At 40.6% G+C, this 18,466-nt stretch overlaps 1 protein-coding gene across 1 annotated transcript; it reads right to left on the bottom strand.

Annotated features, from left to right (window-relative positions):
- Positions 1-13,755: 13,755 nt before the first annotated feature.
- LOC311101543 (large ribosomal subunit protein mL64-like) lies at positions 13,756-17,618 on the bottom strand (the record flags this gene model as incomplete). The annotated part of the gene is made up of 2 exons (XM_084142681.1): positions 13,756-14,167; positions 17,218-17,618. The coding sequence occupies 2 exons, from the start codon at positions 17,616-17,618 to the stop codon at positions 13,870-13,872; spliced, it is 699 nt and encodes a 232-aa protein (XP_083998807.1). The 3' UTR covers positions 13,756-13,869.
- Between the last annotated feature and the right edge of the window lie 848 nt (positions 17,619-18,466).

Genomic DNA, 18,466 nt, shown 5'->3' with positions numbered 1-18,466 from the left:
GACATCACGTGACAAGGGGTGACGCGACAGAGGATCGAGTCAAAAGGTTTTGGTGCTGTTCTGTTTACAAAATCTTCCCCTGCAGGATATTTGATGTTATGACAATTTCACAGAGACTTGGCAAAACACTGATTTAATAAAACTTGCATTTTGGAGTTTCTGTGCATCACTTGGGTTGATTAGGGGTTGTGTTGGGAATCGAGTACTGACATTATTCTGTAAAATTAAGATAATTGGGTGCTTATAGAGCAAGGGGGTTTATGGGTATTGTAGTGTTGTAGGATTAGAAGTCTTTGTTTTTTGGGATTGCTGTGAAGTTGACTACTTGCATTTACTTTCCTGATGGGAGGTGGTAAGATAGCCACTAATTGATAAATTGGTAAAATAGGATATAGAAATAAAGGATTGTTTTTGATTATTCATAATTTTTAATAGATTTTTTAATTGATTTTTTATTTTAATTTAAAATAATTTTTTAGAATACATTTTTTAATTAAATGTTTAATATTCATATTTTTTTTTTGGGGTTGTTTAGTTATATTAATAATTAAAGGGGGGAAGCCATAGGCTATATAGTCTAAAATAAAATAATTCACAATAAAGGAATATAAAAGAGTAGTTACAATGGGGAGAAAGGACAGCAAGGCTATGAAAGTCATTACACCGGTTGATATAGTTGAAAATAGTAATCCTTTAGTTAAGGGTATTGCGAGGTTATCCGGCAAATGGAACAAACGTTGGCCTGACATTGAACAACCATAGCTAGTAGAGGGAATCTTAACCCTGACGTCATCAACATGATGAAAGTGATTGAATAATAGAGAGAGGACAAGCAGAAACGACCATAAAGATAAAAGAAAACTCCAAAAGAAGGAAGAAAATGAGATGTCTGGAAGAGAAGAGTGAGGTTAAGGAAGATGGAACTTGAAGAAGATGATGATGATGAAGATGAGAGTGATTGAGAAGAGATCATGGGTGGATATGACTCTGTGATCAAAAGGAAGTTGGCAAGAGAGGAAAGAAGAAGGATACTAGAGATTTGATCTCTGATGGAAGTTGAAGGAAGAAGGATACTAGAGATTCGATCTCTGATGAAAGTGAAGATGGAGAAAGCGATGAAGATTGGGAGATTAAAGGTGCTTTATGTTCAAGAGGATTTTATCCTACAATGATTAGCAAAGAAGAAATAGAGATATAGACTGATGCGTATCATGCCGGGATAAGGCGAATAGTTTAGAAGAAGTAAGAGAACTGCAAAGTACAACTCGAGAAGCTGAAGATACAGAAGAGAAGAAAAACCTGCTGAGAAAAGGATCCCAAGAATTGGAGGAGAATAATACATTGAGGCCAAGGAAAGGCCAATAGTAAGAAGATGATGGAAGATGATATTTCGAGGACAGAACTTAGAATATAACCTTTTGAAGAATACTGATATGTCAACAACAAGAAGGAACAGGGCCAAGAAACTCTCAGAAAACTCAATCAAATACAACTGGTGGAGAATAAGAAGGAGAAGAGATGCTTTGGTTATGAAGAATCAGAGTGAACCAAATCAACAATCACTGCTACAGCTTCAACTGAACAAGGTCAAACGCAATTGTACCAGCCACCAAGGGCGGTACCAGTTGTTCCATATCCACAGCCAGTTTCTGGACAGACACAGAATTGTAGAGGAAGAGGACGAGAAGGCTTAGAAGGAGGAGGAAGGTTTCAGCCACACTTCCAGCAACTTTCAGAAGAGTGTTATAATTGTGGACAGGTTGGTTACTTTACCTGTGAGTGCAATGCGTCAGGAGGAAACAACAGAGGGAATTTCTGAGGAAGATAAAGGAGCAAGTGAAGATCACCTGTTCTCCAGGTGAACCCTTAAAGGAGCAAGGATTCTAGAGTGCCTAGAAGATCCGAAGGGGGGTGTCAGCTGATAGCACCGATTAGAGAAAATATCTAACAATTGAAGTGAAAACAAAGGACTATGAGAAATGATGGTGAATAGTGGAAAAGCTTTTATTTGTGTTGAGCCTAAAGAGGTTAAACATCTCACTATGTAAAATTAACTAATTAGGATAGGGATTTGAGGGAGTAAAACAGTTGATTACTCTTAAGGAACCAATTGAGCTCTGCTATAAAAATCAAAGAGAAATTAAAATAGACATACTAATATTAGAACATATACCTATTGCATTGTTGGGAAGAGATGCATTGTGTAAATTGAACTGTACAATAAGATGTACACTAGACGGCTATCTGGTAGAAGATTTTAAAAGAATAGGGTTTTTGGGAATCATATTTGCTTGAAAATAATATCATAGGAAGGATGACAATCTATTAGACTGCCTATTAGACAATCTGTCTGAAAAATTAAATTACAAGGGGTGACTGTTATTCTTGGTTACATTTCTACACCAAGGGATTTCAAACTAGGCTAAAAGATGTTTAGTCGTTTGCCAAGTCTGTGTGTAAAGAAGTCAGAAGCAGGTGGGGACTTCCCAATCACATATTCTAAAAATTGGTGGTAAAGGATTTTGTGAATAAATCAGTGGAAAAGGTTTTTAAAGGTTAGGAGAAAAGATTAGATTTAAAAAAAAGTTAGGAGAACTAGGGTTGAAGGAACTCTAAGACAGTAAGCTAAGTTTCAAAGTTAGTAGTAAGAGAGAGAGAACAGTGGTGAAGGAAAATTTAGAGTTTAGTGGGAAGATAGATATGGTAGGAGTTTAGATCTGTTAGGAGCAGATGCATTGAGAAAGTATGCGTTGCTGAATGATAAGAGAAGATTAGGGGTGATTGAGTATCTATATTTACAATTCCCAGCAGGAAGATCAAGGTAATTCTAGGTGTATTTTTTTAATAATCAAAGGTTTGAAAGTGAGGGTTTAGAGTAGGAAGAGAGAGTGAATGTAGTGACTCTAGTGGTGATAGATGGAAGTACAAGTAAAGAGTTCAAAGCTTTGGGGAAACTAGATGAAACAACGCCAATGACATCAACACTTTAGTGTATTATAACAACAGTGAGAAGCAATTTATCTCTTTCAACATTGATAGTTATTAAAGCCATAAATATAGTGCATTTGATTACAAGGGAGCAGATAGCTCCAGCACCAAGTTTAGAGGAAAAGACTGTTATTAGGGTTAGGATGGGTGATACAGCTCATCTTCCTTGTAGCTGTAAGAGATGGAGTGGGGATGGTGATGTTCCTCCCACATGGAGAGATAATTATGGAGAAGAAGTATTGTTATCAGGACCAGAAGTAGAAGCTGTTGCACCTAGTCAAAGGAAGTATATTTTGTGTAACGATATGAAGTGGAAGAGGGTTATGAGTGATTGTTCACTTATTTTGCGTAATGTTACAGAGAAAGATCAGGGAGAATATATGTGTACTTATCTAGTGCAAGCATTAACATTTGTTCCGGTTAAGAATGATTGGTTAAAAGGCTATGTAATTCGTAAAGTGACGCTTATAATGGAAGAGTTGAAGTCTGTTAAAGCTTCCACAGTCACCGAAGGAGTTCAGGAGAAGTATATTACAGTAGCCACTCCAACAGTAAATAATACACAGAGGATATCGGTAGCTTTCCCACTAGTAGTTAAGGGTGTTAATACATCAACTAAATCAACTACTTTAATGGTAACTTTGGAAGGGATTAATGGTACGACGGCAATAACAAATGTAGGAAGTATGACACCGACACCGACAACAACTTTTCTGAAATTAAAGGATGTAGCAAGAATGACTCAGCAGATAGTGGTAGAGAACAATATAGATTCATCTGAAATAGTGCAAGATAATATCATGGAGGTACAGGATGAGTTCTTTGATTTCAACATAACATCAGAAGATACATCTGATCAATACCGCTCGTTAGGGAAAAGAGAAACTAAATGGAAGGCATATGGATTTGATTCTTCTGTTTTGAAGATTAAAGATGAATGGGCAGGTAGAAATCTTTGGTTCCAGCAGTTAACTCATTCTGTAAGATCAGTGAGGAATCTTGAGGGTCCATGTCTGTTGAGAATTCCAGCACCAGAGACGTGGGGTTCCATTTTAGAGACGGTCGCTCAACCTCTATCGAGTATGTGTCAATCTTATGCTTTGTCATGGCTGTTGTATCAGCAACAATCATTAACAGATAAAATAATGTCGTTGTCAAAACATTTGTTTAAGCCTAGGTTTAGGTGTTCTTGGTTAAATGAATTACCCTATGTGAATTTGTTAGATGGGAAGGAAAATCAGGTAACAGCGAACCCTGAAGCATTGGAGGTGAAACCAGTGAGGGCTAAAAGTTGTTTTTGTTCTAATAAAACATATGATGTAAGGGGTATGTTTATGGGAATATCAGATTGTGATGATTATATGATGACTTTGGGTAAGCATGACTTTAAGGGTAGTAATGAGAAATATAATGTTACTTTTTATGTTCCAGTTAGTAAGAAGAGCAGGACTTTGATGGTGAAAGATTTTGCCTGACAATGTGACTATTGGGAATTTTAGAGATATTTGGAGGGTTTGTGGTGATAAAGCGTATATATTCTTACCCTATGGATGGACAGGATGTTGTTACATGTCAACGTTGAAGCTTCCATATGAGGCTTTTACCATTAGAAGAGGGGTAGCACCGGACACAGATAAATCTGAAGCTAGGGTTGGAAATAGGGTGAAAAGAGACATGGCGACATTTCATAGTCTTGAAGCCTACCATTGGAGGATAAGTCTAGGAGAGAAGTGGGGACTGGGACTTTTTCCATGGTATGGTGTAACATTTTTGGCAGATCATATTGATAATATTACCTATACTTTGCAGGGGGTTGCGAATGAAACAATAAGAGGGTTTAACCTTCTGTCAAATACTCAAAGAAGTCACAGACTGACGCTGTTGAAACATGACATGGCTCTTGACTATATTTTAGCAAAACAAGGTGGCTTATGTTTGGCTATGAATCTGACGGGGGATGATTGTTATACTTTGATCCCAGATAGTTCCGATAATATCACGAGTGTTATAGATGCGTTGAAGAATATAAGGGATGCGTTTGGTAGATCTGAAGGAGCTGGATGGTCAGCGAAGACTTGGTTGCAAGATCAGTTAGGCCCAGTAGGAGCAGTGATGGTTCAGATTTTAGTTGCAGCTCTGATAGCGCTTTGTGTGATGTTTTGCTTTTGTACTTTGTTACTGACCTTTGCGAAAGCTATGATATTAAGATGGGTTGGAGTTGTGATGCCTGGAGACAACACTCAGATGCCGTTGTTGACTGTTCCTGATCTGGATGAAGATGGAGAAGTGGGACTGGATGGAGTATTGGTGGATAAATATCCTTTTTGATTATTTGATCATTTTTCCCAAAAAAATTCAATATTAGTGTGATTTCAGTATGATGTTATGAATCAAAGGGGGGAAATAGGATAATGTGATTCATACATCATTTATATATCATTTTTATATTCTTAGTTGATATTTCATTTTTTATATTCTTAGTTGATATATATAATTTTTATATTCTTAGTTGATATTGATGTTTTAATTTGAAAGTGTTGTTTTGCAAAAGATACTGTTTGGTCTTTTCTTTTCTTCCAGAAGCATATGGGGGAATATGTAGAGATTGAAATACGCAAACAAGGACAATATGAAAGGACAATGACTGGAGGAGATGGAACAAGGAAGGGGTGGAAAGGTTCCGATTCCATCATCAACGATGCATTGGATCGACACTGCTGAGGAGATGAAGTGTAGTGGACTACATTCCAGTGTCTGCAATGAAATATAGACATATTTGCATGTGTAATACATAATGTGTGTCATATTCTTAGGTATTAATTTTTGTAGAATGATATTTGATGTTATTGGATACATGTGGGGATCTTAGATGTTTTGTTTATTTCGTGAATGCTTAGGGACAGGGAGTCTAGGCAGGGATAGAGATCCACTGTAGGGTCCGATGGGTCGACCAGCCTGAGAGTGGACATTTTGGATAGTATTTTGTTTGCTGGGGCTTTCATGTGTATTTAATTGCATCATAGTTTCAAATGCATTGATAAGGATTTATGAGTTGATCTGGAGTACCTAGGTGGTTGCCTGGGGCAGAGGGAGCGTGAGAGAATTTTACTGTCTTGATTGATGGATGGATATTTGGAACGATGGCTGCCAGACAGTTTTTCGCTCTCACACTCCATAAAGATTTGTTCATATTTCATAGTAATGTATTCACACTTCATAAACATTTATTCATATTTCATAGAAAGGTATTTACACTCTAGAGGAAAATGTTTTTGGTTTAATGTTAAAGATACTCAATAAGATAAATTGTTACCTGTCATAATCCTATTCTGTTTGTTTTCGAGACTTTTAGTTCGTCTCGAAGGGGGGAATGTAGTGTATTAAGATTATGTCTTTGTTAATGTTTTTTAAGTGGAACTGAAAGGATGTTTATTTAGTGTCAGAGGGAATGTTTTAGTGTGACGCCACATACAACCGACAGGAAGTGTGTGTTGTAGACAGGTGATTGGACAGCAGAGGGAGCAACCCATATTTTTGCATTCTTTATAAGTATAGGCTGGAGGCAGAGGGGGTTAGAACAGACATTATCTTTGGACACTGTTCTCCAGCCCGGCAGGGTCTGTAAACTTATGCTGACATCTTGTGATATAAATAAAACTTATAATCAAAGTACAGCCTAAGCGGACTCTTTGTTTGACAGCAATAATTACCAGCATTGACGCGATACTACAAGACCTCCACAAGTCTGCTTCATCCTTGGGAGCAATTTCCAAACGCCTGAAGGTACCACATTCATCTGTACAAACAATGGTACACAAGTATAAACACCATGGGACCACGCAGCCGCCATACCGCTCAGAAAGGAGATGAACGTCTCCTAGAGATGAACGTACTTTGGTGCGAAAAGTGCAAATCAATCCCAGAACAACAGCAAAGGACCTTGTGAAGATGCTGGAGGAAACAGGTACAAAAGTATCTACAGTGAGGGAAAAAAGTATTTGATCCCCTGCTGATTTTGTACGTTTGCCCACTGACAAAGAAATGATCAGTCTATAATTTTAATGGTAGGTTTATTTGAACAGTGAGAGACAGAATAACAACAAAAAAATCTAGAAAAACACATGTCAAAGATGTTATAAATTGATTTGCATTATAATGAGGGAAATAAGTATTTGACCCCCTCTCAATCAGAAAGATTTCTGGCTCCCAGGTGTCTTTTATACAGGTAACGAGCTGATATTAGGAGCACACTCTTAAAGGGAGTGCTCCTAATCTCAGCTTGTTACCTGTATAAAAGACACCTGTCCACAGAAGCAATAAATCAATCAGATTCCAAACTCTCCACCATGGCCAAGACCAAAGAGCTCTCCAAGGATGTCAGGGACAAGATTGTAGACCTACACAAGGCTGGAATGGGCTACAAGACCATCGCCAAGCAGCTTGGTGAGAAGGTGACAACAGTTGGTGCGATTATTCGCAAATGGAAGAAACACAAAATAACTGTTAATCTCCCTCGGTCTGGGGCTCCACGCAAGATCTCACCTTGTGGAGTTGCAATGATCATGAGAACGGTGAGGAATCAGCTACATGGGAGGATCTTGTCATTGATCTCAATGCAGCTGGGACCATAGTCACCAAGAAAACAATTGGTAACACACTACGCCATGAAGGACTGAAATCCTGCAGCGCCCGCAAGGTCCCCCTGCTCAAGAAAGCACATGTACAGGCCCGTCTGAAGTTTGCCAATGAACATCTGAATGATTCAGAGGAGAACTGGGTGAAAGTGTTGTGGTCAGATGAGACCAAAATCGAGCTCTTTGGCATCAACTCAACTCGCCGTATTTGGAGGAGGAGGAATGCTGCCTATGACTCCAAGAACACCATCCCCACCGTCAAACATGGAGGTGGAAACATTATGCTTTGGGGGTGTTTTTCTGCTTAGGGGACAGGACAACTTCACCGCATCAAAGGGACGATGGACGGGGCCATGTACCGTCAAATCTTGGGTGAGAACCTCCTTCCCTCAGCCAGGGTCGTGGATGGGTATTCCAGCATGACAATGACCCAAAACACACGGCCAAGGCAACAAAGGAGTGGCTCAAGAAGAAGCACATTAAGGTCCTGGAGTGGCCTAGCCAGTCTCCAGACCTTAATCCCATAGAAAATCTGTGGAGGGAGCTGAATGTTCGAGTTGCCAAACGTCAGCCTCGAAACCTTAATGACTTGGAGAAGATCTGCAAAGAGGAGTGGAACAAAAACCCTCCTGAGATGTGTGCAAACCTGGTGGCCAACTACAAGAAACGTCTGACCTCTGTGATTGCCAACAAGGGATTTGCCACCAAGTACTAAGTCATGTTTTGCAGAGGGGTCAAATACTTATTTCCCTCATTAAAATGCAAATCAATTTATAACATTGACATGCGTTTTTCTGGATGTTTTTGTTGTTATTCTGTCTCTCACTGTTCAAATAAACCTACCATAAAAATTATAGACTGATCATGTCTTTGTCAGTGGGCAAACTTACAAAATCAGCAGGGGATCAAATACTTTTTTCCCTCACTGTATACACCTGTTCTGAAAGGGCCCAGAGTCTGCAACACCACTAAGCAAGGGGCACCACCAAGCAAGCGGCACCATGAAGACCAAGGAGCTCTCCAAACAGGTCAGGGACAAAGTTGTGGAGAAGTACATATCAGGGTAGGGTTATAAAAACATATCCGAAACTTTGAACATCCCACAGAGCACCATTAAATCCATTATTAAAAAATGGAAAGAATATGGCACCACAACAAACCTGCCAAAAGAGGGCCGCCCACCAAAACTCACAGACCAGGCAAGGAGGGCGTTAATCAGAGAGGCAACAAAGAGACCAAAGATAACCCTGAAGGAGCTGCAAAGCTCCACAGCGGAGATTGGAGTATCTGTCCATAGGACCACTTTAAGCCGTACACTCCACACAGCTGGGCTTTACGGAAGAGTGGCCAGAAAAAAGCCATCGCTTAAAGAAAAAAATAAGCAAACACGTTTGGTGTTCGCATGTGGGAGACTCCCCAAACATATGGAAGAAGGTACTCTGGTCAGATGAGACTAAAATTGAGCTTTTTGGCCATCAAGGAAAACGCTATGTCTGGCGCAAACCCAACACCTCTCATCACCCCGAGAACACCATCCCCACAGTGAAGCATGGTGGTGGCAGCATCATGCTGTGGGGATGTTTTTCATCGGCAGGGACTGGGAAACTGGTCAGAATTGAAGGAATGATGGATGGCGCTAAATACAGGGAAAGTATTGAGGGAAACCTGTTTCAGTCTTCCAGAGATTTGAGACTGGGACGGAGGTTCACCTTCCAGCAGGACAATGACCCTAAGCATACTGCTAAAGCAACACTCAAGTGGTTTAACGGGAAACATTTAAATGTCTTGGAATGGCCTAGTCAAAGCCCAGACCTCAATCCAATTGAGAATCTGTGGTATGACTTAAAGATTGCTGTACACCAGCGGAACCCATCCAACTTGAAGGAGCTGGAGCAGTTTTGCCTTGAAGAATGGGAAAAAATCCCAGTGGCTAGATGTTTCACAAACAAAAATATTTTGCATCTTCAAAGTGGTAGGCATGTTGTGTAACTCAAATGATACAAACCCCCCAAAAATACATTTTAATTCCAGGTTGTAAGGCAACAAAATAGGAAAAATGCCAAGGGGGGTGAATACTTTCGCAAGCCAATGTAAACATTACACAACAAATTCGAAATCGCAAATTCAACAATGAGTGGTTTGGAAGGAATCAGTGTCTAACTGCAAGCATTGCAAAGCAATCACTAGCCTGATATTCAGTGGAGTGGGTGTGTGGTCCCAATTCTGGGTTTAAGGGTCTCTTTTCCAAGTTTAAAATGATAAACATTCAACATTGGCCATGCTGTCAATCCAGCATGATTTCTGCCGCGCTCAAAACAACTGTTAACTCGGAACTGGGAAATCTGACTTCAGTGAGTTCCAGACAACTGGGAACTCGGGAAAAACTAGCTCCAACTGGGAAAATACGTTTTGAACGGTAATCCAACTCGGAATTGTACATCGGGAACTCAGGCCTCTTTCTAGAGCTACGACCTGAAGATCACTGACGTCATCATGATTCGACCTTGTTTTTTTCAGAGTTCCCAGTTGTCTTGAAAGCACCATAAAGCCAGAGAATGCCAGACTTTGATGACAAAGTTTGATGACAAAATATGCCCACGAAGGACCGCCATGCCACCTTCCTGTTCAAGTGAGCACAGCACAACAAGGTGAGTCCAAAAATGCCTTATATGCTGCTGCATACATTATGTAGTATGCCAGGGAGATATGTACACTGTAGCTAAGAAATTAATGCTAAGTGTATGTGGTGTAGTAAGCTGTTAGTAGCCCATGTGCCTCACCCTAATAATTTTGTCTATTTTCCCCTCTTAATTTCGGCTACTGTTCTGACTTGGTGGTGCACATGTAGCCTATAACCTGTTTTAGAGTAATGTAATCATCTAATATTGTAAGAGCTTTCATTGTCTGCTTATATGCTCCCTTTATTTATCCTACGGTTCTGACTTGGTGTACAGGGAGAACACTGTAAGAACGGCCCATGTTCTGAATTCTGTCGCTGTACATTTCAAAAGTGCTGAACAAATAGTTATATTGACTACCTCCATCCTAGCTCGCTCATTAATGTCTTAATCACAATTACAGATTGCCTCTTATCCACTTGTTGTCCCCTTATGCCATAGTTTGTTCATCTCAATTGTCAGTAGAAACCACATTTGTTTAAGCAAGTCAGCCATATCAGCTATGTTTTTTTAAAAGTCAGTAAATGAGGCTGAATGAACTGTTTCGCTGCCAGACAAGGCTCCGCTGATAGCCAGGTGTAGCAGTGGTAAGGTGTGGTAAGGACTGCTGTTGGGACAGCTTTATGTAGGCCTTAACAGTTTGTGGGCACCGTTTGTCACCATTATAGTGCAATTAATGTATTGTTTAGTATTGTGTTGTGGCTTTGCTGGAATGCATCCCCCCCAACAAATGTGTTTGCCCCACCAAGATTTACATGCTAAAATCGCCACTGAGTAGTCATGTCACTCAAGTGCAGAGAAAACATCATTATTGCTTACTATCATTTCCTTAAACACCCACTTTGAAAAGAGGGTGTGAACCATTACATAAAAGTGAAATTATCAATAATTAACATTGCCAGTTACATCTGTTCAGGGCCACCATAAAAAGGTATAGTAGATTCATAATTTACTGTATGCCGCATGCTTGGAAGATTAGTCCAAATGAGGACTAAGAGATCCTAAAATAAAATCAAGTGGGATAGGACAGTATATAAACAGCAGAGCAACTTCCACTCATCACTTGCCTACCTGAGAAAGAGTACCTGTGATTTACCTACTACTAGAGACAAAGAACCAGCATCACCATGAAGGTCCTGATCATCTACAGTGGGGAAAAAAAGTATTTAGTCAGCCACCAATTGTGCAAGTTCTCCCACTTAAAAAGATGAGAGAGGCCTGTAATTTTCATCATAGGTACACGTCAACTATGACAGACAAATTGAGGGGAAAAAATCCAGAAAATCACATTGTAGGATTTTTTATGAATTTATTTGCAAATTATGGTGGAAAATAAGTATTTGGTCACGTACAAACAAGCAAGATTTCTGGCTCTCACAGACCTGTAACTTCTTCTTTAAGAGGCTCCTCTGTCCTCCACTCGTTACCTGTATTAATGGCACCTGTTTGAACTTGTTATCAGTATAAAAGACACCTGTCCACAACCTCAAACAGTCACACTCCAAACTCCACTATGGCCAAGACCAAAGAGCTGTCAAAGGACACCAGAAACAAAATTGTAGACCTGCACCAGGCTGGGAAGACTGAATCTGCAATAGGTAAGCAGCTTGGTTTGAAGAAATCAACTGTGGGAGCAATTATTAGGAAATGGAAGACATACAAGACCACTGATAATCTCCCTCGATCTGGGGCTCCACGCAAGATCTCACCCCGTGGGGTCAAAATGATCACAAGAACGGTGAGCAAAAATCCCAGAACCACACGGGGGGACCTAGTGAATGACCTGCAGAGAGCTGGGACCAAAGTAACAAAGCCTACCATCAGTAACACACTACGCCGCCAGGGACTCAAATCCTGCAGTGCAAGACGTGTCCCCCTGCTTAAGCCAGTACATGTCCAGGCCCGTCTGAAGTTTGCTAGAGTGCATTTGGATGATCCAGAAGAGGATTGGGAGAATGTCATATGGTCAGATGAAACAAAAATATAACTTTTTGGTAAAAACTCAACTCGTCGTGTTTGGAGGACAAAGAATGCTGAGTTGCATCCAAAGAACACCATACCTACTGTGAAGCATGGGGGTGGAAACATCATGCTTTGGGGCTGTTTTTCTGCAAAGGGACCAGGACGACTGATCCGTGTAAAGGAAAGAATGAATGGGGCCATGTATCATGAGATTTTGAGTGAAAACCTCCTTCCATCAGCAAGGGCATTGAAGATGAAACGTGGCTGGGTCTTTCAGCATGACAATGATCCCAAACACACCGCCCGTGCAACGAAGGAGTGGCTTCGTAAGAAGCATTTCAAGGTCCCGGAGTGGCCTAGCCAGTCTCCAGACCTGAACCCAATAGAAAATCTTTGGAGGGAGTTGAAAGTCTGTGTTGCCCAGCGACAGCCCCAAAACATCACTGCTCTAGAGGAGATCTGCATGGAGGAATGGGCCAAAATACCAGCAACAGTGAGTGAAAACCTTGTGAAGACTTACAGAAAAAGTTTGACCTGTGTCATTGCCAACAAAGGGTATATAACAAAGTATTGAGAAACTTTTGTTATTGACCAAATACTTATTTTCCACCATAATTTGCAAATAAATTCATTAAAAATCCTACAATGTGATTTTCTGGATTTTGTTTTCTCATTTTGTCTGTCATAGTTGACGTGTACCTATGATGAAAATTACAGGCCTCTCTCATCTTTTTAAGTGGGAGAACTTGCACAATTGCTGGCTGACTAAATACTCTGAAGGTGGAGCAGCTGAACATTGTTCCAGTACCAGAGGAGGCTGAAGATACTGGGTCGCTGGAGGAGCTGGTTGGTGCTCCAATGGTCACCGCGGAATGAGAAAATTAAGTTGGTTCAGGTTGCTCTGCCACTACTGCCAGAAGATGGGGAAGCTGAGGCTGATGAACAAAGGTCTGTGAACTGCCCGGACGTCTGTATCCTCTTTGTGAACCCTGGCCTCTGCTCGGAACCCCACAGAGTATAGCTTTTTGCAGCAGCTAACACGAATGGCACACCACTACGCCTGCCTCGGGGAATTCTACCTCCAGGGTTAGTGGATGTGGACCGACCATGCAGCATTCTTCTACAACAACTGGTACACACAGAACGATGCGGCCTGCCACCCCTGCATCTATATGCGATCCACAGAGGGCGGCTGGTCAAATGCCGAATGTGACATACAGCTTCCCGTCATCTGTTGAGGACAGACTGTTACTCAAGAATGTGATTCTTGATGTTTTTCCTGCTGTGTCTCTGGATAAGAAATGTGTGCAAAATGGCTAAATGTGGTGTAATATAGATGTGGATTTTGTTTGTTTTTAATTCATTGTGTAATTGTTTTCCTATAATAAACATGTTTGTATCACATGAAAAGCCTTCTTCCTATACTAGCTACTAGTCCATAGCTCAGTAAACAAGACTCCTGAGTGTCAGTAAGGTATGATGGAGACATTAGGCCTAGTTCTAATGCGTTTAATTTATTACAGCAGCCAAATTCAAAACACACAGTTGACAATACATTTACAAAGTTTACTAAATACTCATATTTACAATGTCAGTCAATATGTGCCTTATGACGAGGAATCAGCAGAGGAAGCAGCAGGAGGGGCGTGGCTCTGTTCTTCTTTTAGTCTACGTTTCATCAGCTTCCTTTTCTTCTTCTCCTCCTTTTCGATTTCACTGACCATCTCCAGGAACTTGGGGCTTCGGGGGTCCATTGCATAGCCAAAGCGTTCTCTGGCCTCGGCTAGCAGCCTTTCACGGCGGGCCTTCTCGTCTTTCAACTTCTGTTTCACCTCCCGTTTTTCCTTCCTCCAGTCAGCCACCATCTTAGGCATCTTTGCCATATTGGCTGCAACGAGTGTCTCTCTGCAAAAGAAGATTGGAGGGGGTGTTAGCGAAGTATCATGTCATCATAAAAGCTACTATAAAAAGGTATGGTTAGACAGAGCTTTATCCACCTGTCAAGAAAATGCTGTACTTCCACAAAACAATCAAAGAACAGTATACATTGGAACCAAAGCCTATCAGATGGTTGAGCATATTTATAATAATAATATAATATGGTCCTCTGTAGCTCAGCTGGTAGAGCACAGGCGCTTGTAACGCCAAGGTAGTGGGTTCGATCCCCGGGACCACCCATACACAAAAATTTATGCACGCATGACTGTAAGTCGCTTTGGATAAAAGCGTCTGCTAAATGGCATATTATATTATTATATTTATGTTATTCATACATACAGTTGAAGTCGGAAGTTTACATACACTTAGGTTGGAGTCATTAAAACTCGTTTTTCAACCACTCCACAAATTTCTTGTTAACAAACTATCGTTTTGGCAAGTCGGTTAGGACATCTACTTTGTGCATGACACAAGTAATTTTTCCAACAATTGTTTACAGACAGATTATTTCACTTATAATTCACTGTATCACAATTCCAGTGGGTCAGAAGTTTACATTCACTAAGTTGACTGTGCCTTTAAACAGCTTGGAAAATTCCAGAAAATGAAGTCATGGCTTTAGAAGCTTCTGATAGGCTAATTGAAATAATTTGAGTCAATTGGAGGTGTACCTGTGGATGTATTTCAAGGCATACCTTTAAACTCAGTGCCTCTTTGCTTGACATCATGGGAAAATCTAAAGAAATCAGCCAAGACCTCAGAAAGAAAATTGTAGACCTCCACAAGTCTGCTTCATCCTTGGGAGCAATTTCCAAACGCCTGAATGTACCACGTTCATCTGTACAAACAATAGTAGGCAAGTATAAACACCATGGGACCACGCAGCCGTAATACCGCTCAGGAAGGATACGCGTTCCGTCTCCTAGAGATGAACGTACTTTGGTGCGAAAAGTGCAAATCAATCCCAGAACAACAGCAAAGGACCTTGTGAAGATGCTGGAGGAAACAGGTACTAAAGTATCTATATCCACAGTAAAACGAGTCCTATATCAACATAACCTGAAAGGTCGCTCAACAAGGAAGAAGCCACTGCTCCAAAACCGCCATAAAAAAGCCAGACTACGGTTGGCAACTGCACATGGGGACAAAGATCGTACTTTTTTGAGAAATGTCCACTGGTCTGATGAAACAAAAATAGAACTGTTTGGCCATAATGACCATCATTATGTTTGGAGGAAAAAGGGGGTGGCTTGCAAGCCGAAGAACACCATCCCAACCGTGAAGCACGGGGGGTGGCAGCATCATGCTGTGGGGGTGCTTTACTGAAGGAGGGACTGGTGCACTTCACAAAATAGATTGCATCATGAGGAAGGAAAATGATGTGGATATATTGAAGCAACATCTCAAGACATCAGTCAGGAAGTTAAAGCCTGGTCGCAAATGGTCTTCCAAATGGACAATGACCCCAAGTATATTTCCAAAGTTGTGGCAAAATGGCTTAAGGACAACAAAGTCAAGGTATTGGAGTGGCCATCACAAAGCTCTGACCTCAATCCTATTGAAAATTAGTGGGCAGAACTGAAAAAGCGTGTGCAAGCAAGGAGGCCTACAAACCTGACTCAGTTACACCAGCTCGGTCAGGAGAAATTCACCCAACTTATTGTGGGAAGCTTGTGGAAGGCTACCTGAAACGTTTGACCCAAGTTAAACAATTTAAAGGCAATGCTACCAAATACTAATAGTGTATGTAAACTTCTGACCCACTGGGAATGTGATGAAATAAATAAAAGCTGAAATAAATCACTCTACTATTATTCTGACATTTCACATTCTTAAAATAAAGTGGTGATCCTAACTGACCTAAGACAGGGAATTTTTACTAGGATTAAATGTCAAGAATTGTGAAAAACTTAGTTTAAATCTATTTGGCTAAGGTGTATGTAAACCTCCAAACATAACGATGGTCATTATGGCCAAACAGTTCTACATTTGTTTCATCAGACCAGAGGACATTTCTCCAAAAAGTATGATCTTTGTCCCCATGTGCAGTTGCAAACCGTAGTCTGGCTTTTTTATGGCAGTTTTGGAGCAGTGGCTTCTTCCTTGGTGAGCGGCCTTTCAGGTTATGTCGATATAGGACTGATTTTACTGTGGATATAGATACTTTTGTACCTGTTTCCTCCAGCATCTTCACAAGGTTCTTTGCTGTTGTTCTGGGATTGATTTGCACTTTTCGCACCAAAGTACGTTCATCTCTAGGAGACGGAACGCGTCTCCTTCCTGAGCGGTATGACGGCTGCGTGTTCCCATGGTGTTTATACTTGCGTACTATTGTTTGTACAGATGAACGTGGTACCTTCAGGCATTTGGAAATTGCTCCCAAGGATGAAGCAGACTTGTGGAGGTCTACCATTTTTTTTCTGAGGTCTTGGCTGATTTCTTTTGATTTTCCCATGATGTCAAGCAAAGAGGCACTGAGTTTGAAGGTAGGTCTTGAAATACATCCACAGGTACACCTCCAATTGACTCAAATAATGTCAATTAGCCTATCAGAAGCTTCTAAAGCCATGACATCATTTTCTGGAATTTTCCACGCTGTTTAAAAGCACAGTCAACTTAGTGTATGTAAACTTCTGACCCACTGGAATTGTGATACATTGAATTATAAGTTAAATAATCTGTGTGTAAACAATTGTTTGAAAAATTACTTGTGTCATGCACAAAGTAGATGTTCTAACCGACTTGACAAAACTATAGTATGTTAACAAGAAATGTATGGAGTGGTTGAAAAACGAGTTTTAATGACTCCAACCTAAGTGTATGTAAACTTCCGACTTCAACTGTAGTTGCCTTGAGTCATATAGGCAAATGTCATGCAGTGACTAACAAGGTAGTTAGTTACCATTCTCAATTTCTCTCAATGCTATCTAGTATGGCATGTTGCGTAGAAACAAACATGTAATTTGACAGGTCCCAAAAAGATAACTAGTATTAGCTTGGCTAGCATGGATGTTTACCTGGCGAGACGTTTCGCATTGGCTTCCTTCGTTTTCGCCTCAACGTTCTTCAACATCACCTGGAGTGGAGGGTTCCATTCCCTCTCCTCTGCTATCATCTCCTCGAGCTGGGTATGGTTGGGCCACAGCTTTGCAGGGTCGATTCCTGACGAAGAGCCATACCGCCCGAATAGCTTGCGGTCATACTTCGCCGTCTTCTGCCATTCCGGAGTTTTCTCGCTTTCCCTATCTGGTATGTATGGATCTTTCAGATTTAATTTTAGTGGTTTAGGATTATAATTTGCTGTCTGCTGTAGAAACCCGCAGTGTGAGCTGGCAGGATTATACGATTTTAAGGATGAAACCCCTCGAATAGCCCAGGTAAATACTGCTGTCCTCCTGCACAGCATAGAGGTCGCCATTTTTTGTGTCAAAATTCGGAGGACCCTTGTTGCGTCACATTTGCATGCTCATAGCTGACTACAACATCGCCTGTCCGTTATTGTTGTCATCGTCATAAACTAGAGGATCATAGAGGTATCAAAGGTGTTGTGACAAAAGACAGTATTGCCAATTCTGATTTGAAACTCTTAGGCTATAGGCCTATTCAGTGTTATAATTAAAACACATCTTATTGTGTTGCCAAATTATTATCCATAGCCTATAATGAAGTTTAGGTCGAAATTGCCTTCATTTTGAAAAGTTGTACTGTATGCTACAGAATGTGGGCTGTATCCAATCAGTCTTATCAGTGGAAGTCATGCTGGAAAAGGTAAATACATTATTTTAAGGGCTGATGTGCATATGAAATAGAGCTATGCTCAATAACTGACTTATTTGTTGTCTTATTAAGTTAAATTCTGCCACAGACATAAATTATGATGATCATATCAACATCTCTCATGAGTCCACCATCATATGCTCTTGCAAGCCACTTTTAGTTTGAAAACTATTTTTCAATGGGTTTGAGTTTCAAACTTATAAATTAATCTGGGGAAAATGTCCTTTCAAATCCAAGTGGGGCCTGGAACCAGCAGTGGGCAGGTGGGCAACATAGCCAAAACCAGAGCCAGGGGAGAAGTATAGACTATTTAACACCTTCTTTGAACATTAGGAATGCTGTATGGGGAATTAACCAGAAAACACACTTTGAAAGAAAGGTTCTTTGTTTTAACTTCTCCCCCCTTTCCTCTTTTAGCAGCCCCCTCCCACCGATTCCTCTTTTATTTGAGATGTATTTTCAAGAAGGGGAGATAGAACAAATGGGGTG

The sequence above is a fragment of the Coregonus lavaretus genome, assembly GCF_964263955.1.
Source record: "Coregonus lavaretus genome assembly, chromosome: 2".
In the NCBI taxonomy this organism is placed as follows: Eukaryota; Metazoa; Chordata; class Actinopteri; order Salmoniformes; family Salmonidae; genus Coregonus; species Coregonus lavaretus.
This window is presented reverse-complemented; position numbering and strand designations above follow the sequence as displayed.